This window comes from Thalassophryne amazonica, chromosome 11, assembly GCF_902500255.1.
Source record: "Thalassophryne amazonica chromosome 11, fThaAma1.1, whole genome shotgun sequence".
NCBI classification, from domain to species: Eukaryota; Metazoa; Chordata; class Actinopteri; order Batrachoidiformes; family Batrachoididae; genus Thalassophryne; species Thalassophryne amazonica.
Genome location: NC_047113.1, coordinates 63,598,723 through 63,623,405, shown reverse-complemented (window position 1 = coordinate 63,623,405; position 24,683 = coordinate 63,598,723). Strand labels below are relative to the sequence as shown.

At 39.7% G+C, this 24,683-nt stretch overlaps 1 protein-coding gene across 1 annotated transcript in view; it reads left to right on the top strand.

The window, feature by feature from the left end:
- Positions 1-24,683, top strand: part of slit3 (slit homolog 3 (Drosophila)) — a 713,397-nt gene that overhangs the window by 88,882 nt on the left and 599,832 nt on the right. The window contains exon 4 of the mRNA XM_034181986.1: positions 5,265-5,336. Within this exon, the coding sequence (XP_034037877.1) occupies positions 5,265-5,336 (72 nt within the window). The remainder of the gene's footprint in view (positions 1-5,264; positions 5,337-24,683) is intronic.

The window sequence follows — 24,683 nt, the reverse complement described above, 5'->3', positions numbered from 1 at the left end:
ATTTGTACCTAAAAAGAACTTCCCACAGTATTTAAAGAACTTAAATACTTTAAAGTATTAAACAGAGAAATGTTTCTACTAGAATCAATGACAGCAAAACCGTAACAATGCATGTGCTTTACAGTATGCTCCCAAATATGACAAGAATGAGAATTAGGTTCATTAATAAAACCTCTGTTCCAAATTACAGCCAAATCCAAAATGCCAAATACCAGGCATTTGATAGTTTTTAAAAAAAAAAGATTGGTTCAGAATTTGAATTCTGCTTATTGTTTTCTAAACATGAGAAGTCTATTTTGACAAGCATCAGCTAATAGACATCTGCAGCTACCTGCCGGGACCTGTCTGTGGATCCAGTGCAGTGTCCATTTGTCAAGATATGAGCTAGCATGCATGGCTAACATCACAATTGCGAATGATGGAAAGCGGTAAATAATCAAGTGTGGCTTCCCATCAAGAAGCTTCTTAGCTGCAAGTCAGTTACCATATTAAAGCTGACTAAACACTTAAGGCAGCATGGTGTCAGTCTTGCACTGTCTGAGTGTTTCAATAGTCAGTGATAGTAGCACCTCCAGCGACAGCTAGTCGCAACACATTTTCATTATTAGCAGTAAAAGAAATGCTGATCAAAGAGAAAATGGATTTAGATGGAGATTGCATGTGAGTTGAAACAGCTACATTCCAATTTATTTTTGTTATTTAAATATGTGACCATGTATCTTTTTATCCTTGAAATATTGAATCTTTCTGCGTCATTCGTCTTTGATATTACTTTTTCCACACCGTGTGTCCATTTTTTGAATGTGATTTTACAGGTTACTTTGGGCTTTTGTGTGCGTATGCATGTTTTTCTTCATTTTTCACTGCCTTGTTTATCTGAACAATGGCTGTCACCCTACAGCACATCCCTGTAAGCACATCTCATGCTGAACATTTTGCTTTCTTTTCTGAGGTGAGTCTAGAGCACGTGTTTTGGAGCAGTGTGAAAACTGGCTGGAGTGGACATGAAGCAAAATTGAAGTGGTTGTTTGCAGCAACGAGAGAGCAGATCTCTCATCAATTAAAACTCCTCCTGTGAGATTTATTTGGCCTGAAGTGTCGCAGACATAACAGAACACAGATCAAAATGTATTTGTAACAATTATTTAAATCTAATTTTCAAACCACCTACAAATGGGGATAGAAACAGATTTACACAGATACACACATAAATCAGAGTTTCACTGGCAGTCTGAACAAAGCCAAAAAGCAGAAGCAGAATTGGATTGGGTAAAAAATTCAAACACCAAACTCCAGTGATGATGAGGAAAGCCTGTTCTGAGACAGCATTTCAAAGCTGTAGGTGATAATATTGGAAGTCACTATTGATTAGTCACATACCAAAGAGTTACCCTGCTGATTTTCACTTTTATTTCCCTAATTGTGAAATGCTTTTTAAAATGCTTCATTGACAGGTTCTCTGTTGTTGGCTGTCAGTGTGAAAGGTCAGGGGTGAGAGGTCATGGTGCTGAGACACTGTGATTTATGGAGTCCTGATGTGAAATCCATTGAGTTGATGTAGTTGTCTCTTTGGGAGATGACATTTGTTAATGTTAGTATAATATGTTCTTGTATGTGTATAACATTACTGTGATATTATATGTATAGATACTGTATGTATGATGTCATACAGCATTTTCCTTGAATTAGTGGAAAAACAGAAGAGAGAGAGAAAACATGTGGGGGGGGGGGGACTTAAATTTGTTTCAGAGGTTGTGACTTCATACATTTATGCCTTTATGATGTCATAAATACAAACATTAGGGAAAATATAAAAGCAAAGGAAAGAGATGAAATGAAAAAAAAAATAAAGTGCAGTTTGCACAGTGATGAACATGTTCATTTGTTGCAACTCTAGTTTAGACTGGCATTTAATTACTTTTTTTTTTCCCAGTTTGGTGCATTAAACATATGGATAACCTGAGGATGTAACCCAGTTAGACAAGTTCCTTTACATGTCTAAACCCTTTCTGTTGGCCCTTAATACAACGGTGACTAATGAGGATAATATTCCAAATGTAAAAATTATAGTGCCTATGGAGTTGGGGGCTGGTGTTATTTCAAAGGTTCCAGGCAGAAATTGCTCTTCATTATCATTTGAACATACACAAAGGATTCTTCTCTCAACTGCTTTGTGAGCTTATTCATCAGTGTAATGGTAGCCGTTACATTCAGCAGTTATTTTCTGACAGTTGGGGTAAATTATTTGAAATGGTGGGTAGCTCGATTTGGACAGCAGCTCGCTTTCCACCGGTACACACAAGAGTGAAAGTCAGGGTCTTATTATCCTTATCAAGAAGGTTAAAAGGTCGGTGCCTGCATCTTCTCCAGCATGGATTCTGCTTCGTGACCCTGCAACCTTTGAGTCGTTCTTTTCTTTTCTTTCCCCCTCTATGCCTCGTTTTTTTGGACGAATGCTTTGGTCGTGTGATAGCAGCTACCCTCCTCTGCTTGAAACTGTCCTCATCTCTCTCGTCCTCAGCCTCCTTCAAAATGCACGCACACATTTGCACGTTGGCACACGTATTCGTGCCTGCGTGTATGTGTGCACACGGTTGTATGTGTGCATGCATGCACGCATGCATTTTTTCATCACGTAGACACAAACAAACGCTTTTCATCTCTATGCATTCTTGCAAGAACTTGAATTTTATGAGCAAAGGTTTAATTTTGTATACATTTGCATTTTGTTTCAATATAGCATGATGAACTAGAGCACTGCACTCGTAGAGCGCAAAACTCCGCCAACACTATTTTGTAATTCCACAAATTTTTATCTTGGAAAGATTTTTGAAGGTCAAAGTACTGTTAGATGTGGCCTTTTCATGAGCTAAAAAAAAATGCAAAATATACAACCCCTATTTTAATGAAGTTGGGACGTTGTGTAAAATGTAAATAAAAACAAAATACAATGATTTGCAAATCCTCTTCAACCTATATTCAGTTGAATACACCACAAAGACAAGATATTTAATGTTCAAACTGATAGACTTTTTTTGTTTTTGTTCATATATTTGCTCATTTTGAAATGGATGCCTAGAACACATTTCGAAAAAAAGTTGGGACGGGGCAACAAAAGACTGGGAAAGTTGATGAATTCTCAAAGAACACCTAATTGGAAACAGGTGAGTGTCATGATTGAGTGTAAAAGGAACATCCCCAAAAGGCTCAGCCGTTCACAAGCAAAGATGGGGTGAGGATCACCACTTTGTGAACAACTGTGTGAAAAAATAGTCCAACAGTTTAAGAACAATGTTTCTCAACATTCAATTGCAAGGAATTTAGGAATTCCATCATCTACAGTCCATAATATACCGGTAAACAGAAGATTCAGAGAATCTGGAGAACTTTCTACACATAAGCGGCAAGGCCGAAAACCATCATTGAATGCTCGTGACCTCCGATCCCTCAGGTGGCACTGCATTAAAAAAACGACATCATTGTGTAAAGGATCTTGCTGCGTGGGCTCAGGAACACTTCAGAAAACCATTGTCAGTTAACACAGTTCGTCGCTACATCTATAAGTGCAAGTTAAAACTCTACTATGCAAAGCGAAAGTCATACATCAACAACATCCAGAAACGCCGCCGCCTTCTCTGGGCCCAAGCTCATTTGAAATGGACAGACACAAAGTAGAAAAGTGTGTTATGGTCTGATGAGTCCACATTTCAAATTGTTTTTGGAAATGACAAATGACAAGGATCCATAATAATTATATAACATCATTTATTATCCCACAGCACCAAGCGGACTTTTATTTACATTATCAGCTGGCTCTTTTTTATTTCTCTATCCAAAGCATCCATCCAAAAAATAAATAAACAAATAAATAATAATAAAACACCTAAAAACTAAGTAAACTTTAAAATAGAAAGAGAATAATTGGTCAGTATACATTATAAACCTTCAACCTTTGCATTTTGAAAGCATAACTGTCAGCATTCTATTTATCCAGAAGCAGATGTGGTAGAGCATGGTCAGGTTGGCAACACAGCTAATTTTCATTTTCAAATGCAGTATCGGAACACAAAACACACACTTCAATGAATATCTTCTAATTTATCTACCAGACTGATCAAGCCAGCAATTAGCTCTTTGAAAGACATGGTACAAATTATTGGTGGTTTATATTTGGCACACCACTGTAACATTTAATAAAACTCGTTTCACTGTTAAGTATGACTGGGGTTTCACATTAAATGTCGCCAAAATCTCTGTGTTTTGTTTGAACACATAGAAGCTGCTTCATGATTGGAAAAAGTTAAGCCTGAAATGGCTCACACTGCATCACGAGATGTAAAATACTGTGTGGGTAGTGACATTATCGGCCTGCCATTCATTATCCACCTGCCGTTTATTATTGACCTACCATTCGTTATCAACCTGCCATTTAATATCAACCTGGTGTTCATTATCAGCCTCCCATTTAATATCAGCCTGCCATTCGTTATTGGCCTCCCGTTCATGAGTGACCTTCCGTTTAATATCGACCTGCTGTTCATTTTCAGCCTGCCATTTAATATCAGCCTGCCATTCGTTATCGGCCTGCCATTCATTATTTGCCTGCTTTTTAATATCGGCCTGCCGTCCATTAGCGAACTGCTGTTTATTATCGAACTGCTGTTTATTATCGGCCTGCTGTTTATTATCAAACTGCTGTTTATTATCGACCTGTTGTTCATTATCGGCCTGCCATTTAATATCAACCTGCTGTTTATTGTCGGCCTGCCATTTAATATTGGCCTGCCATTCACTGGCCTGCTATTTAATATCAACCTGCTGTTCATTATCGACCTGCCGTTTAATATCTGCCCACCTTTTGTCAATACAAAGTAATGCTAACCGCCATGGAATGCCTTATTAAGTGGTAATAATGTGATTTATTGTGGTTAGCACAACTTTTTTAAAGTGAAGATAACTTTGCTGTGTGTGTGCTGTACAGATGACTTTGTGCTTTCCGTATGAGGTCAGTGAGTGTGACGGGATGTTCCTCTTGAGGGTTTTTTTTAGAAAGTGTACTTCATGATAACCTGTAACAAACAGAAAGCCCTGCATGATAACCCCGAGGTCACGATCATAGGAAACAAAACAGACTTTCACATGAGTTTGACCTTTGAACCTTGAAGCTCTGGTTCAGTCGGCTGTTCAGTGACTGTTGAGTCAACAGTTTGAATTGATCTGACTGATGTTTCTGAACTCGTTCCTTCCTCTGTTTCTCTCTACAGGCGTCTCAACAGGAACAGACTCCAGTTTCTGCCAGAGCTTCTCTTCCAGTCCAACCCCAAACTCGGGCGACTGTGAGTACGCCGCTGCCACTTCCTGACCTCTTCCACCTCTCTCTGTCTGCGTGCGGTGCTCTCTCCTCTTTTCTGACTCCTTTCAGGTGTAAACCAAATACAGCTGCAATGTGATGTCTCACATTGCCCAGGCTTGGGCTTTGAGTTCCTGCCCCAGATGATACAGTGATGTTCTGTGCTCCTGTTGTGAGGTTTAAAAGAATGTGCATGTGCACACGTTTTTAAAAGGTGAACATGTGCCCGCAGTGACTATTTTGCTTGGATTCCTGAGGAATTGTTATTGTGGAATGTAATGTTTTCAGAGTGTATTCTGAGTGGAATACAGATGCTGTAAAACCTCCCACATACTCTAACTCGTCCCTCTTTTACATCTCACTTTCCCACACATTGTACTATGTATACCTACCCCATCTCCTTTTCTTCCCCACTCGTTGCTGGTCGTCTTTCCTGCCACCTTATTTGTCTTCTCCTTGGAGCGGTTCTGTGAGGTTGCATCAAACACCTTCTCAGCTTCAGAGCTGTTTGCATTGGGCTGCGTTCAGCTGAAGCCGGAGGTGCAATTTGTGTATCTGTGTGTATTTGACATAGTCTTTTATGTTCTATGTGGGATAGTAAGCAAAAAACAAAACAAACAAAAACTTTACTGCTTGTGAAAGTTTTGCCCAGTAATATGAAATTTTACTACATGTTGCTAACATAATGAAAATTTCATGCTATGCATTTATTTTTGTTATTTGTAACTTTGCTCACATATTGGTGTTGAAATATTTTTTCTATTTTTAAGAATCAAGAAAAGTGATATTCTACATTTGAAAGAATATTTTTTTGACTGATGTTATGGCTTCACGCTTGTTTATTTATTTATGTCAAAATAGCACATACATTTAGATGAATTAATTATAGCATCTATAACACGTCAAAATAAAAATCTAAATTAATCGCACTTTGAACTGTTTTGTTTTGACATCTCTAACTTGGTCAGTAAATAGTGTTTTTTTTTTTGCACAGTTTACATAACAACATCAAATCAGAAGCATCTGTTTTTCATAGTGCCAAGGAAGAATAATACACATCCAAAGAGCACAGATTAGCTTTATGTTGTTCTCTGACACATACTGCTGCTCAGTGACACACATACAACCCCTGGCAAAAATTATGGAATCACCGGCCTCAGAGGATGTTCATTCAGTTGTTTAATTTTGTAGAAAAAAAGCAGATCACAGACATGACACAAAACTAAAGTCATTTCAAATGGCAACTTTCTGGCTTTAAGAAACACTATAAGAAATCAAGAAAAAAAGATTGTGGCAGTCAGTAACGGTTACTTTTTTAGACCAAGCAGAGGAAAAAAATATGGAATCACTCAATTCTGAGGAAAAAATTATGGAATCACCCTGTAAATTTTCATCTCCCAAATTAACACCTGCATCAAATCAGATCTGCTCATTGACATTGACCCTATGCCATGACATTGACCCTATGTGTCTTTTTGCAAGGAATGTTTTTGCAGTTTTTGCTCTATGGCAAGATGCATTATCATCTTGAAAAATGATTTCATCATCCCCAAACATCCTTTCAATTGTCCAAAATATCAACATAAACTTGTGCATTTATTGATGATGTAATGACAGCCATCTCCCCAGTGCCTTTACCTGACATGCAGCCCCATATCATCAATGACTGTGGAAATTTACATGTTCTCTTCAGGCAGTCATCTTTATAAATCTCATTGGAAAGGCACCAAACAAAAGTTCCAGCATCATCACCTTGCCCAATGCAGATTCGAGATTCATCACTGAATATGACTTTCATCCAGTCATCCACAGTCCACAATTGCTTTTCCTTAGCCCATTGTAACCTTGTTTTTTTTCTGTTTAGGTGTTAATGATGCCTTTCGTTTAGCTTTTCTGTATGTAAATCCCATTTCCTTTAGGCGGTTTCTTACAGTTCGGTCACAGACGTTGACTCCAGTTTCCTCCCATTCGTTCCTCATTTGTTTTGTTGTACATTTTTCGATTTTTGAGACATATTGCTTTAAGTTTTCTGTCTTGACGCTTTGTCTTCCTTGGTCTACCAGTATGTTTGCCTTTAACAACCTTCTCATGTTGTTTGTATTTGGTCCAGAGTTTAGACACAGCTGACTGTGAACAACCAACATCTTTTGCAACATTGCGTGATGATTTACTCTCTTTTAAGAGTTTGATAATCCTCTCCTTTGTTTCAATTGACATCTCTCGTGTTGGAGCCATGATTCATGTCAGTCCACTTGGTGCAACAGCTCTCCAAGGTGTGTTCACTCCTTTTTAGATGCAGACTAACGAGCAGATCTGATATGATGTAGGTGTTAGTTTTGGGGATGAAAATTTACAGGGTGATTCCATAATTTTTTCCTCAGAATTGAGTGATTCCATATTTTTTTCCTCTGCTTGGTCTAAAAAAGTAACCGTTACTGACTGCCACAGTCTTTCTTGATTTCTTATAGTGTTTCTTAAAGCCAGAAAGTTGCCATTTGAAATGACTTTAGTTTTGTGTCATGTCTGTGATCTGCTTTTTTTCTACAAAATTAAACAACTGAATGAACATCCTCAGAGGCCAGTGATTCCATAATTTTTGCCAGGGGTTGTAGGTGAAATACCTGTTGAATACTTTTCACACAAAAGAAACTTGCTTTTATAACAACTGTATTTGATATATCCCAAATGGCTTTTGTGCGTAAACTGACATTTTGTGGTGAAACATTGATTACTGACTATGCTTTGGCGATATTTAATTAACTGTCACATGGGGCTCTGATGGGTGTAAAACAGTATAAAAATGCATGATTCATGATGTCTGTCATTCTAGATTTTAATGTCCAATGAAAAGATTTGAAAATGATTGGAGAAATAAGATAATTAATTAAGGAATCATATTATGCCAAATTGTTTTTACATTTTAATGTGTTTGATAATTGATGTTCTGCATTTCCAGCATCCCACAATTGTGTTTACACAGATATTTTCCTGGTTTAAGCAGGATTTATGATGGACACAACTTGTTTAAGACCTGTGTGACATATGTTACAGAAATAACCAACTCTATAATTTTACCTCAGATTATTAAATGCCTGCCACTTCATATGATTATACTGTCTGCAGGTGTCATTTGATGATGCACTGGGTCTTGGTTTTCTGCAAAAAAAACTGAAGTATTATTCTTGTTTTTTATATGATTAGGGTTTGGTAAGGGGAACATTTATAGTACCACATTTAGGTTTTGGTGTCATTTATTTCTCAACAAGTGTACTGAATTTCAGTGTTACCACACCCCAGTCAAAATGATACATATATTTTTCAATGACCATTAATTAAAACTTAGAAATAATAAATAATAAGGCCTTTGTTATGTTACCTTAAGCAGTGACAGGTTCATGTCCACTGAACTAATTGCCGTCTTCATATAGGATTGTCTAACAGTTAAAGTTCATCAAAGCAGAAATGTTGCAAAATCCTATTAAATGCACCGCTTTAACACTTATTCAGAGGCCGATCAGCACTATGGACAGCTCACTTTATGAAGCTCCTAACAACTCTTATGTGCTGCTGTAGAAAATCCAAATAAAATGATCAAGATATTCATAACAATGGTCACTGAAAACACTCTTAGCTCATAAGCTTGTTCATTATTAGAAACTGAGGCTCAGACTTTCAAACTTTACCTCATTATGTAGTTTTACCTAGGATTTACCAAGTTCAGTAATAATTAATGGTTCTTTAAAGTCATAGAATAGATCAATAGTTTGGATATCAAAATCAACATTGTAAATAAATTTGATATAGGTTGTTTAGGATTTTTGGCTTTTGAAAGGATTTCCCTCTTAGTGCAGCTGATAAGTGAAACAGTCATGCAAATGGTGATATAAGTATCAAATTCGGTAGAAATACTCCTTAGACACTCCTCTTTTGAAAAAACGATTGGCCACTTGACTTTTCAATCGGGGTCAATTGAAGAATTACACAGAGGTCAAAATGAAAAGATGCTCCAATCATATTGAAAAATATTCCACATTATTTGCCAGATCATAAAGATTTCAATAAGGTATAGTTTGGACTATCTGTGACTCAATTCTTTGGAGTTAGGGGATAAAAACAGCAAGAATGGTGACAAAGGTCGGTGTCATTTTGTACAGGGGTCAAAAGTTAAAGTTGCTCCAATTTTGGTAAAAAGTGATGCAAATTATTGGTTTAGCTAATAGGATTAATAAATGGAATAGTGTTGACAGTGTTGAATGCTTGGTCTCCAAAGTAAAGGTCAAACAAGGTCTACGTCTATTGGATTCTATGACATGTGACATACGAGGTCTGTCAATAAAGTAATGGTCCTTTTAATTTTTTTCAAAAACTATATGGATTTCATTCATATGTTTTTACGTCAGACATGCTTGAACCCTCGTGCGCATGCGTGAGTTTTTCCGCACCTGTCGGTGACGTCATTCGCCTGTGAGCACACCTTGGGAAGGAATGGTCCCGCCCCCTCGTCGGATTTTCATTGTCTGGAAATGGTGGAATGAAAAGGACTTTTTTTCCATCAGAATTTTTTCAGAAGCTGTTAGAGACTGGCACCTGGAAACCATTCAAAAAAATTTATCTGGCTTTCGGTGAAAATTTTACGGGCTTCACAGAGAATAAGGTCTGTTACTACAGCTTTAAGGACAGCTTTAAGGATGGCTTTAAGGACGCTCGGCGCGCTGCGCTCCGAGCTGCGATGACACGGCACAAGCCACCGGACCATTTCCAAACGGATGGCTCTGTGGATACGAGACCGTCGTGTGCTCTTTCTCTGGTTATCACAAAAGCTGGACATTAGCCATTTTCCAGCAGATTTCACTTTTAACAAGAGATTTTGTCATGGAAAGCCACGCGGAGGCTTTGCGCGTAAAGACCGATTCGCTCTTGTGATAACCAGAGAAAGAGCACACGACGGTCTCGTATCCACAGAGCCATCCGTTTAGAAATGGTCCGGTGGCTTGTGCTGCGTCATCGCAGCTCGGAGCGCGGCGCGCCGAGCGTCCTTAAAGGGGTCCTTAAAGCTGTAGTAACAGACCTTATTCTCTGTGAAGCCCGTAAAATTTTCACCGAAAGCCAGATAAATTTTTCGAATGGTTTCCAGCTGCCAGTCTCTAACAGCTTCTGAAAAAATTCTGATGGAAAAAAGTCCTTTTCATTCCGCCATTTCCAGACAATGAAAATCCGACGAGGGGGCGGGACCACTCCTTCCCAAGGCGTGCTCACAGGCGAATGACGTCACCGACAGGCGTGGAAAAACTCACGCATGCAAACGAGGGTTCAAGCATGTCTGACGTAAAAACATATGAATGAAATCCATATAGTTTTTGAAAAAAATAAAAAGGACCGTTACTTTATTGACAGACCTCGTATATTACCCCGTAACGTGATAAGTAAGGATGATACATGGTCCAAACTATTCCTTTTTAAAACCGTGTTAACTCAACTAGTAATTTCTGCCAAATTTGATGCTTTTATTACCATTTGCAGGATTCCCCTCTAAATAATCTCTTATCCGCTGCACTATCTGGATATTTTGTCATTCTGCCATTACTCATTGGCAAATGTAGTAAGCTATTTTAATTTGAAATGCATAAAAGACTTGAAGAGTAAAAGCAACATAAGCAACAATTGGAAGCACATTGAAGGGGACTGCCATTGAAGGGGACTGCCATCAGTGCTACCATAATGACAATCAAACATTATTTCCACTGTTAACTGACAGGCGGATGGGCAGAATTCCAAGTTTTCCCACTTTTCCCCAGACCTTCTTGATGTCATATGTTGAGAATGAAAGTGATCAAGGGGAAAACATTTGCATTGTTAAAAAAACATAGATATAAAGAAACATTTTGAAGCAGATCCAGACCCAAAACTGTCTACCCGCAAATAGTCCACTCACTGCTGCTATGGTTATAGTTGGGACAATCCATATGCCAAGTTTAGGAAGTTTAGACCCTTTAGGCCTTGGAGATATAGTGGTAAATGTTTGGACAAATGGTTCCTTCAACTATATCTGCCAGAGACACTTTGTTTGGGTGGGCAGAGGATAATAGAGGTTTATGATATTTATTTGAATTTCTCATGCAGTTTTACAGAACTATGCAGTTTTCTCAATGGGGTAAATGCACCCCCTATCTATAACTCGTGACAGATGATCATGTGGTTCATAAGTTTGTGGTGATGTATTGCTTAAAACAGCAAACTAGGCTCTTATGGCTGAAAAAAAAAAAATATTATTTACGTCAGCTTTGGCTCCCAAGATTGCTAATAGGCGGAACATGGATTTCATCATGCATCCATTTATTCGTGCAATCTTTTCTTAAAATCTAAACTCGTCTTCCTTGTCCCTATTTTTCCCCCCATGCCTTCACAAGTGACATTTATTTCCTCCATCACTGGGCTTATATAAAACCTCTAATTGCTCTTGATGGCTCTTATTTATCGCCGGTCTCACATGAATCCCTGCAGAGCTCTTGCACAGCTCAGTAAGCAAGTGGAAAGAGTGCACATGTTCCAAAGTTAACATGATAAATCTCATGTTTTTCATATCCTTTCTTTGCCATCAGCACAATCCAAATTACAGTGTCTGGCTCTTCCTCCCATTTTATTCCCCCCCAAAAGTACTTTTTTGACATGCATTTTCGCCACCTTTTCATCTCGTCCCTTTTTTTTTTATTATTATTATTCTTTGCAAATAACGGAAGTGGCTGCAGTATAAGTAGTAGATTATGCAAGGAAAGAGAAAGCATGGGAGAAAGGGGGAAATGTCAATGAAGAATGATCAAAAATTGATTGAAAGAGAGAATAACAGCAGGAGAATGAGGAGGAGGAGGAGGCATGAGGTTTGCGGGTGGTTTTCTGGGTTCATAACCTCCCTCTCCGTCAGCCTCGGTTAGATATTAAATGATGGCAGTGTGATAGGAATTACCTCTTAACCCCCCTATTAAAGCTCTGTGGTCTGAGGTTTGGAGAGGGGAGGAGATGGACTAGCAGCACGGGAAAATAGGCATGCTTAGAGGCTTTGCTTTTAAGGAGGGTGGGAGGTAAGGGCAAGAGGTATCAGGCTGGATAATGGTTCTCACCAGAGTTTTGGACCCTACTTGGGTGAAGTGTGCAGTTCAAAGCTCGTAGCAAAGTGGCTGGCTTTGTTTCTTTCTTGGAAAATGTTGTAATTGAGAAATAATTATGGCTTGTAAGTGCTTGACAATGACAGATGAATGGCAGGTCACTTTGAGGCGTGAGATGATGGATGAAAACATCCTGATGGAGGAGGAAGGGAGTGGAAGCAGGAGGGCGGGCAGATGGATGGAGGAGCTGGAGTCTGTGGCCCCTAATACGTCCTTGACAGGGGGAGAAAACACAAAGATGGGGAGAGATGCTTGGATGGTGACATCGATGGTTGGAGGGCTGGAGTCTGTGGGTTTCAGTGTGTGCAGTCTGTGGTCATTTCCCCCCACAGTTTACAGAGACTGTGGTCTCACAGCACATGGACACAGACACACGCTGACCCAAACACTAAGCTTCAGCTTTGCACCAAATATACAGTATTTATGTGAAATGCAATTAGACAACAACATATTCATGAAGGCTAAGATGGAAAAATGCAAGCCATCGGTTAAAAGACTTTCATGCATCAGTGCACATTACAGTTATCAGGCTGGTTTATTTCGCTAAGTGCCTCGATGGCTGTCGGACCCAGACTGAGGCCTCATAACGTCATTTCAGCCTTTTCATTTGGATTTTTGTGCATTTGCACACGTCTTGTCGTATATGCACGTTTGAGGAAAATCTGCTCGTCTGTGTATTTGAAGCCCTGCTGGTTTGCTTCCAGTGACACTCATGAAGCAGAATCATTCTTCACCATTAAACCATCTTAGGTTACAGTTGATTGGTTTGCATGAGAGGAAAGTGATTACAAAGAAGACAAATGAGAGTGATGTCAAACTCAAGAGCTATTTCCTCTTTTCCTTCATCACTACAGATCCACTGACGCTTCAGATCGAAAAGAGAATTTTTGAACAATTATGAACCCTGAAAAAAAGGGCCTTGTGCTGATGACAGTTTTGCACCCCTTACTGGCACAAAAGGGAACAAAAAGATGTCAGTTTTTCGAGATTACATTGTGCACATCACAAGCCATCTCTTTTGAAATACACTTTGCCTTGACGTTAGTTTTAAGAAACAGCATATAATCTCCAATCCATCAAAATCTTAAAACAGAAGAATGCAACATTTCCAAAGTATTCACGTGCAATAAAAGAGTCTAAGAAATAAAGGATGCTCAATTAATCCAAAATGTGCCCACCTGATTTATGTTTAATTACATGAATTTACGTTATATGGATGGTACGAATGGTAATGGAGTAACATGGATTTTGTTTTTTTGTTTTTTTCACAGGAGTTTACTGATATTGACTTTGACTGAGTCTGAGTGTTATGGATTAAATTCAAGATCTTGGGTTTCAGTGATTTTTTTTTTTTTTCCCCCTTTTTGGACTCTGCCATCAGCAATGTCACAATGTCATTGAGTGACTCATTGAGAGTCATGTGGGACTTACCCTATGAGATCATGAGATATCTGAGAATAGCCTACAGAGTCATGAAGTTGCTGCACAGGAGTGTATAGCTGTTCCAAGACTTTAGTAAGAAGGAGTTCAAAGCTTTCCACTCGTGGCTCATCAAGTATTACTGTCCAATTATGAGACTCAATTCAGTTTATTTATACAGTGCTACATCACAACATATGTCACCCCAATGTGCTTCACAAAAGTAAGGTATAACCCTACCCCACCCCCTCAGCAAGCACATTGGCAAAAGTGGTAAGGAAAAACTCCGTCAGGCTTTTTGATTATAGGATGAAACCTCAAGCAGACTAGACTCAGTGAGGTGACCATCTGCTTTGGCCATACTACCAATTACAAAATGGCAAGTAACAAAGCATAACAAAGAATTGTCACATGCAAAGACAGAAATGTTGCAGCTAAGCTAAATGGTTGCAACATCCTGATGACTCACAAAGATTAAGATTCTGAGCAATGGAATAATCTGGCAAGTGTATGTTCCATTCCCCATTTCCAAAACAAGGTCATAGTAGGACAGCCTCCAGAACATATCACTCATAATCATAGAGCAGTCCTCCACACATTCCCTATTTTCAAGCAGCACTATCCCAGTTGGAACAATCCTGGACGTCATTCTCAAGAGTCATCCACCGCAAGTGTCTTTGGACAATCCTCTAGGGCTGCTGGAATGACTTTGTCTCAAATTGGTTGTTACTTAACCCTCTGGAGTCATCTGATGTGGAGACGTGTCAAAGTCACATGACCAATTTAAGTGGTCATCCCATCAAATCCACCACACTCTGAGTTTCCATTTGAGTGTGTGTTGAAAGTGCGGACATTAAACTATATACAAGTTTTTAAATTTTGTTGATAGGCCCAGTAAATGTTTTATCATGATTAATAATTTTCACCAGGCTTTCTCCTGAATATTATGGCAATGTGGGGAGTGACGCTTCGTGTGGTGCTTCATGCAGCACGTGCATGAACGGGAGTTCTCTTTCTCTTTTCTCCTCTCTGGCCGGAGCAATTACAAGAGAAAAGAACATGACTTTCCCTTTATCATTAGTGGAAAATGCATGACCTAAACCAGTCAAAAATGATCACCAACCCACATATTGGGTTGTGGAGGCACTTCGTGCAGCACGCACATGAACATCTTCCTTGTTTCTCCTCGCTGGCTGCAGGGGAAAAAACATTACTTCTCCTTTATCATTGATGGAAAAACACATGACCTAAACCAATGAAAATCACCAACACCACGTGGGCTTGTTGCTGAGGGGAAAAAAAGCCACCAAAGACAGACTGAGGTGCCACTGCTGCCTCCAGGTGGACAACAGCTGGAATAAAAAAGTGTCAGGCCTGTGACCTGTCCAACAAAAGACAGAGGTCTTGTGTTGGACAGAAATTTTCTGAGTGGCATAAATAATTTGTGTGGCATCTTTTTGTTTTGTAAGTAGTTGTATAAAAACTCCTGAAATATTTCCTGCATTTTATTGTAAATAGTTGTATATAACCTTATTTGCTACATTTGTACATGTTTTTGAAATTTACAATTTATATTTGCATTCTGTTATAAAAATGGTTTGTTAAACTTGTTTGTGGTTTACACAGTAAAAAACCAAACGTTTTTTCTGTTCGGATTTTGTATGTTTTTAGGCTCATTGTGTTAATACAGTATGTCAAAATGAAGGAAAAACTGTAAAGTCACAGAGGTGAGATTGTGCTGAAAAAGAATGACACCAAATAAGGCAAAGTGAACAGTTTTTGTAAGGTAAATTATGAAGGTAAAACCAAAAGTAGTAAAAAACTGCCAATTATACCCTGGACCTCAGAAGGTTAAGAAGACTTGGAGGTGTATTGTATGCAGTGTGAAGGAGCATCGAGTGCAACATGACAGCATAATCCAGCAAGCAAAGGCCTCCTTGTAGAACCTATGGTCCAAGGTCCCAAAACGAAGAGTCTGTGAATTTTTAAATCCCTGGACTGATGACTTGTAGTGAGATACAGTGCTGGCATTTCAATACTAATTTTTTTTCCCCAGAAATGTGTGGATGCCTTGTGTACACTTGAGCAATGTCCTTACCACCCAATATGTCAGTGGAGCTCCCAGATGTGACTGTGTTGCTCCTCCTCAGTTCTTATTGTGCCTGCAGCAGATTTGGTTAAGAGAAAAGAGCTGGATGGAGGGAGTCATGAACGAGGGAGGAACAGATAAAGACAGCGAGAGGTCATTTGAGAAGTCTTTTCCTCCTAATTAAGTTAATGGAGAAAGATGAGGAGGTTGCCTTTAATCTTGGCTAATTGTCCATTTAGAGGCGACTGCCATATTTACCTGCTGGAATGTTAAGGTTTGTGTTTCGGGAAATGAGGTTCCTCCGTGTGTACCGCGATTGGTTGCAACAGAAATGGCATCAGTGCTGATTGGTGGGAATGATTTGGAAAGGCGAGAGGCAGATTTATGTTGCTTAAACTCATATGTGTGGTGCTTTTTTTTTCACCCTGCACATCAGCAAAGCATCAGTAGTTGGGTGTCACTGTCACTGCTGTGTGTGTGTCCGTGGACAAGATAACTTAAAATTGGCTGGACAGATTTCATTCAAACTCAGTGGAAATATTACTTAGATAGATATCCAGAAGTAATTAGATGTTGGAGTAGATTGGTCAAAGGTCAAGGAAAACATGGTCCATTTAAAAAAAAAAGCACCTTATTGTATATCTCAACAACCAAGAAGCCTAGATGAACATTCTAAAGCATATGTTAATCAGCAAAATATTTGTGATTGATTCATAATGAAGTCACACAGACGTCATATAATGAAGTCATACATAGTCAGGTGTGCACATAACTGGTGCTCATGGTACTCACCGTTGCTAAAAATAAATTATGCACAGCTCAAAACAGAGGAAAGCACCTTCCAATAAGCAGAGTGATGACAAATTGTGTTTTCTGCTGTGCATCATTTATTTTTTATGCACACAATCACCATGAACACCAGTTATGTGCGACCTGTACCTTTATATCATAGTGTGTAGAACATACAGGTGATGCATCAGCTCTCTGATGCCTTTCATTAGTTTTCTCGGCTGACTCACTCATTCACGTCCTCCCTTTTATGTATTTGTCACTTGCAGCTGCATCATTTTGTCACATGAGCAGAAAAATACAACAAACGACTGTTCTGTTTGGAACACTGTTAGGAATTGCAAGATTGCTTTCTTGTCAGCTGGCTGCAGATGCTCTCTGTTTGCATTTCACGCCGCTGAGTATTTGCTCAAAACAAATAACATCACTCTCTCACGCCGCCTCACCCGCTCTTTTAACACCACAGCGGCTGGATCAAGAAATGTGGGTCTCCATGTGTGGGTTGGTTCTCTGTGCATGCGAGCGTCGGTGTATGGCATAAAACAAAAACCACACACCCACGACGGAACTTCCTAATAATTAAACATGACTCACTAGCACATACTGTGGTGTGCAGCTGCACCACAGGGCCCATACACTGCATGTCCAACAGCTATATCAATTTTTAATGTTCCCATAAAAACTTCATTGTCCTAATTTTGTCCTGAGAATAAGTAACAAGGGGGGAAAATGCTATGTTTAAATATCAATAGCATGAAACAACTCTAGGAACCCCAAGGCTCTGTGATGGAGCTCCACCAAAGGACCCACACTGATGCTCGCTGGCTTTCAGGGAAGAGGTTTACAGGCTGAAGCTGACCAGAGCTCCTTTAAAATGAGGGTGCTCTTAGTGGCTCATTTGTGTGTAATTTCCACTAGCCTGTGTGTGTGTGTGTGTGTGTGTATGTGTGTGTGTGTGTGTGTGTGTGTGTGTGTGTTTCCTACAGCCCAGATGGCAGTGTGATTTTGTCCCAAGACACATACGAGGGCTGTCAATAAAGTATAGGTCCATTTTATTTTTTTCAAAAACTATATGGATTTCATTCAATATAACGGCTGATGAGAGATTTTGAGGTGATACTGTCGCTTTAAGGACTTCCCACGGTGCAAGACGTCGCGCAGCGCTCTCAGGCGCCGTCGTCAGCCTGTTTCAAGCTGAAAACCTCCACATTTCAGGCTCTATTGATCCAGGACGTCGTGAGAGAACAGAGAAGTTTCAGAAGAAGTCGGTTTCAGCATTTTATCCGGATATTCCACTGTTAAAGGAGATTTTTTTTAATGAAAGACGTGCGGACGGCGCGGTGCGGCGGCACAGGAAAAACACCTCCATGTTGATAACCATTTGTAAAATCCAGGCGACTTTTGATGGCTTTCAGTGGAGTGAGTATATGAGAAATTGTTTAACAGCTGGACATGTTCCAACTTGTCCTTAAGGCTTCCAACAGAGGTGTTTTTCCTGTGGCGGAGCGTCGCGGCGGCTGCGAGCCGACGCTGCAATCCGTCCGCACGTCTTTCATTAAAAAAATCTCCTTTAACAGTGGAATATCCGGATAAAATGCTGACAGGCGAATGACGTCACCGACAGGCGTGGAAAAACTCACGCATGCGCACGAGGGTTCAAGCATGTCTGACGTAAAAACATATGAATGAAATCCATATAGTTTTTGAAAAAAATAAAAAGGACCTATACTTTATTGACAGACCTCGTATAGATAAATACACAGCGCAGAGATGCTGTAAACCAACGGAGGCAATAACGAAAACGAAGTGATAACGGGAATTTATGGGAATCAGAAAACAAATGGTGCATTCCAAAAGCTCTTCTCTCTTACTTTGCTGGTCCAGCAGCAGACACATAAGCATGATATTATGCTGTCTTTATTTCTAAAACGTACTCTGGCCAGTATATTAGGCACCAGTTATAGCTACTGTATTGTTTGGAGTATAAATCACGATGTATTGTTGTTGTTATTTTTATTTTTTTGTGTGTGTGTGTGTGAAGTCCTGCGACTTATGCACAAAAAAAAAAAAATCACACATTTGTTATTAATAACAATGATGATCATGTATATAGGACTTCCCCAGGAAACAAACACTACACAAATTAAAATAACAAGAAAAGAACAAATGCCAGTAATAAAAAGTCCACCATGACAATGCACAACAATCTCAAATTAAAGAGTTGATAATGCAGAGAAAAAAGATGCAACTTATATGGGATTTCTTCTTCAAGAAGCATCATTTTTAACACATGCAACCTGTACTATGGTATAATTAGAAACAAAATTAAAGTGCATTGAAGCGTCACACTAACGTCATGATCCATCTTTTGACAATCTTGAACAAACTCGGTATACGCAGGAGTCACAGCCATCATTGGCACCAGTTTTGAAATTGGAGAGAAATTTTCGAGTTGGTCAAAAATTTCATCCCGATTCGCTAATTCAGCATCATTACGCAGTCACTTACAGGTGTTTTAGTCTTAACAGTTTCAGTCATGTTCAAACATCTTTAAACGGGGTAGTCCTCGTGAATACCGCTTGAGACTTGTAATGTAAGCAAAGCAGCTTTTGTTGCAGTTCAGCTTTACTTTAGTTTTCGAGCGAGTTGCCAGGTATGAACTGTATACATCAACAAGTTGCCAGGTCTGCACTTTATAAGCCAACCTGATAGAAGGTATGCCAGAGGAAGCTGATTTATCCCATTTTTGCACTTTTTCTGGCTCATGGGGGATCATAATAGAATGGTGCCTTGTGGAATAGGGGTGTTAAATTTGAATGTATACACTACAGGCACATCGTGATTGTTTCAATCCAGCTCTACTGTGGTTTTTGACAAAATGACAAAAAAATGTGTGTATCCATCCATCCATCCATCCATCCATCCATCCATCCATCCATCCATCCCCATATATTTCCAACATTCCATTTGTGAATAAAAGTTCACAAACAATTCCAAACAATGTTGAATAAAAATGTTTGAGTGTGGAGAACTCACTAGCCAGGCAGTCTTAAAGTTCACAGCTTCAACACCTTTCCCTTTCTGCTGCCTACTTTAGCAGCTAGCTGCACGGTTACCCGCAGGCCAGAACCTATGAAATGCTTGTGGGAGGCTGGGGGCCTGTAGATTTTCTTTATACACACAGAGGCTGCATGTGGTAGTAATTTTACCTCACATATAAAGGTGAGTCGGTTGGGGGAAGCAGCCACAGTTGTTGCAAACATAGTTAAGCACTATACAAACTCAGCAACTTTCTCACTGAATTTTTTACTCTTACAGGCCATATGTATTACAGGCAAGTGTGTGTTTGTGTGCACAGTGTATGCCTGCTTTTGTGCATATGCTTTTTCAAGTATGCATGCATGAACGCATACATTTCAGGTGCATATGTGCAGAACTTTTACCATATAACAGCAGTAATATCAGTACATGTAAGATCAGGCTTGAAGAATGTATTAACATTACTTACACAGATTTTGTAAAGTGTGTGCATGCTGTCCATTCTCAAAACACAGATCTGCTTTGTATTGGAAAAGTGAAAAAGAAGTCAGCAAGTTTATGTTATTATTTATTTAACTGGAATAACATTTCTGTTGAATGAAAACCATTTTCCTCTCTTGCATCAAAATGAAGGGCCCTATCTTGTCAATCTATAATGCACAGTCAAAAATGCAAAGCGTGTATGTTTGGGGTGTGTCCAACTCCATTTTGCTATTTAATCTGCTATTTAAGCTTTTGCATAATATTAAACATTGATTCATTACCGCTGTTTTAAGCAGTGGGCTTGTAACTAGAGGATTTCTTGGTTCACATCCCCATCAGACCCTAATGACCTTTGGACAGGTCTTTGATCTCCAAGTTGCTCCCAGTGTGCAGTTGAGCACCTTGCAGGGCAGCACCCTGACATCGGAGTGTGTGTGTGTGTGTGTGGGGGGGGGGGGGGGGGGGGGAATGTGAGGCATCACTGTAAAGTGCCTTGAGCTTTCAGATGGTAAAGCATGATATGAATGCAGTCGATTTATTTTAGCTTATTTACAGATATTCTTTTGTTATTCATTGTGCAAAACTGATTGACCTGTTTACATTTTTTGGTGTATTTACATACAGTTTGAATCTGAAAATATGTTTTTAAGGCTTTGTAGGTGAGTGTGTCTGTCACAGCATACATTAAGGGATGCTGATGATGACACCATGATGTCATAAAAAGCTGCAGTCACAATAAAAAGATCAATGATCAGCAATGAAGAACAGCACACTAACAATTCATTATTTTACATGCCATTTATTAAAAAAATATTTTACTTGTATGCACATGATGAATTTTTGCAGCTCTTTCATCTTTCTACACATCTTTTGTGTGTCCAACACACGGTGTATATGTGGATCTTCTCCATGCATACTACATGTGCACCCGCACCATATTTTACTCATTTGTTCTGTGCATGTTTGCTAATTTGTTTGGATAAGTTTTGCATTTGTTTGTATACATCTGCTTATGCCCATGTCTCGTGTACAGTGTGCACTGTATGCATGGTCCACATGCTTCTGTCTGCACATACGTTGAAGAAAGAGGCCGGCTTGATCCGAGGCCAAAAGTGCTCACACAGTGTTTGTTTAATCACAATTTAGGTTTACATGAGCATACTAATCAAAAACAGCTCGCTGGAACGATGGAGGTGGAGGAGGGAGAGAAGGAGGGGGAGGAGGAGATGAATGGGGAGCCAAGGAGGAGGGGGGGAGCAGGAGGAGAGGGGAGAAAACAAGCCTCGGTGACAGGTGAAGACAGGAGGAGGGAGATGCAAGGGGAGGGGGAGAAGTCAGAACAAAACGGGAAATGGGAGGTGAAGGGAGGTTGGAGGAGAAAGTAGGGCAGCAGATATCCTCTGTGTGCACCAGCTTTAAGAGAATACAAGCTTTTGTTGATTGTTGACTTTTTTCCCTACAAAACCAAACTAATGATCTGGCTCTGATTTGAGATGTTTTATTTTTCCTAAAGGACATTAAAAAAACCCTGGCAAATGGCTTCTGGCCTTCGTGTACGATTAGTGGCGAGCTTCGATGGCAAAGAAACGGTCGAACATAATTCACATCACTGACAAAAGTTGAATTGTTAAACAAATGCAGCGTCGCTCATAATTATATATATTTAAGATGACAGAAAATACTCAACAAGGCTTTTAGATTCATATCACTGCTGCAATGATTTAACTCCAGACTCCTTTTTTACTCCCAAGTAGTATTAGCAGCTAGAAACAAAGACCCATGAATGAAGAACTGAATGCTGAACTTCAGTTTCGTGTGGACCCCCTCTCAGCTCACATCTTTAGTTTTTATTTTTTTGCAACTTATTTAGTCTGTCGTAATCTCTCTTCCAATAGTTTTTGTGCTCCTTCACAATAAGACTGATATTTTACAATACTCTTATGCTCCCTTGCAGTACTTTTACACTGTTTGTGTTTCAATACTTGTGTTCCCTCACCCTATGTTTGTGTTCCCTCACACTACGTTTGTGTTCCCTCACATTGTGTTTGTGCTCCTCCGTCACCCTACATTTGTGTTTCTTGTGTTCCCTCACACTACGTTTGTGTTGCCTTGTCCTGTTTGTGTTCCCTTACCCTATGTTTGTGTTCCCCCACACTATGCTTGTGTTCCCTCACACTACGTTTGTGTTGCCTTGTCCTGTTTGTGTTCCCTTACCCTATGTTTTGTTCCCTTACCCTATGTTTGTGTTCCCCCAACACTATGCTTGTGTTCCCTCACACTACTTTTGTGCTCCCTTACCTTACATTTGTGTTCCCTCGCCCTACATTTGTGTTGCCTCACCCTACGTTTGTGTTCCTTCACACTACGCCTGTGTTCCTTCACACTACCTTTGTGCTCCCTCACCTTACATTTGTGTTCCCACACCCTCCATTTGTCTTCCCTCATCTTACGTTTGTGTTCTCTTGCCGTATGCTTGTGTTCCCTTGCCCTACGTTTGTGTTCCCACACCCTCCATTTGTCTTCCCTCACCTTACGTTTGTGTTCCCTTGCCCTACACTTGTGTTCCATTGCCCTGTGTTTGTGTTCCTTCACCCCACGTTTATGTTCCCTCACCCTACACTTATGTTCCATCACCTTACATTTGTGTTCCTTTGTGCTCCTTCACCTTATGTTTGTTCTCTTTCCCTATGCTTTTGTTCTCTCACCCTATATTTGTGTTCCCTCACATTAGTTTTCATTTTCACATTTGTAATTCTTTTCTAGCCAATGGCTGTCTGAAGCCCTGAACCCATAGATATCACCAGACACTGTTTATTCCTGTCAGTATTCACCTCAATTTTTTTTTGTTCATCTTTTTTCTGTGTCTCTGTCACAAACTTATTCAAAGACTCTATTGGAGCTTAAAACTAAAAATGAACCAGTGGCCATTCAGAGAACACACGCCTCCTATGTTTATCTGTCTGTAGCTGAAATTCATGTGCAGAGAGCATCACTATTTCACTTATTTACAAAATTACATGGAAATCAAAGGAAGGCCTGATAAAAATGTTAAATATATATTGTCTTGGATCTGCATCTACTTCAAAATCGAATCAATTCTTCCTTTACACAAGGTCCACATTGCCACAAAATTCTATTAAAATCTGATGATATTTTTTTGACCCATGATCACATCATACCTCAGTAGGCAGAATGAGGCGTCTTTATGTTTTACATTTAAATTAGGTCTTCAGTGCAGGAATTATATTGCATGCATTGAGCCCTACTTTTTGAAGGATCAAACTTAATCAAATAAACTTCATCATAAAATAAATTTTCATTTTTTACATTTGTAATTCTTTTCTAGTCAATGGCTGTCTGAAGCCCTGAACCCATAGACATCACCAGACACTGTGTTTATTCCTGCCAGGCTTCTCCTGGAATTATCTTAAGCTCCTGCTTGTTCAACTCTTTCACAGAAAGAAATGTTCAGTTGGCTTAAGGTCGGATGATTGACTTGGATTTTGCAGATCATGTTGCTTTTGCAGCACTATGAAGTACCATCCAGTGAGATTAAAGCCTTTGGTCGATGGTACTGCTCACACTGTAGTGTGTAGCCTGGTTTCTATTACCCTCCCTACTGTGCAATTTGAAGTAGAGAATTGAAAATATTCTTAGTAGAAATGATATTTTGAAAAAATATATATAAAAAAAGTTTTTACGCTCAAATGAGGTGGTTTGTTAGGCGATGTGGAAAAACCTAAGGACCCCTTCACACACAGCACGAATAAGTATGAATCAGGGCGAATCACAGCAAAACAGCCCGAATGAGCAAACTGCGAAAACATCGAGCCGACTTCGGGAGGGACACACAGTCGGGCAGATGTGAACGATCCTACTGCAACGATTTCATGCACATGCGTGCACAAACACAGTGTGAGCAGCTGGAACGTGTTGCACCACTGCTGTGGAAAAAAAAAAACTACACACCATATAAAACACAATTTTCAATATTTAATCCCTCTTATTGAGCAGACAATGTTGTGAAAGTGTCGTGACACGGACCCACAACAGGGGGCATTAATGAACGGACAATGGATAAGCCAAAAGTAACAATTTAATGTTGTGAATCGCACAACGACGTACAGACAATAACAATATGGTGGACTGTCAATTATACACCAGGTGACGTGTGGGCAGGCTCGACGATAGAAGACGCCTGGCGAGAGAAGAGCCGGATCCCACACAGCTTCCACCACCAACGGAGCTGAAGAACACCGGAGCCGCCAAGCCCTGCGCCCCAGGTGGCCGCTGTCTTCAACAGTCAGACCTGGTACTGCTGGCAGAGAACAGAGACAGTCCTGATGAGTGTGAG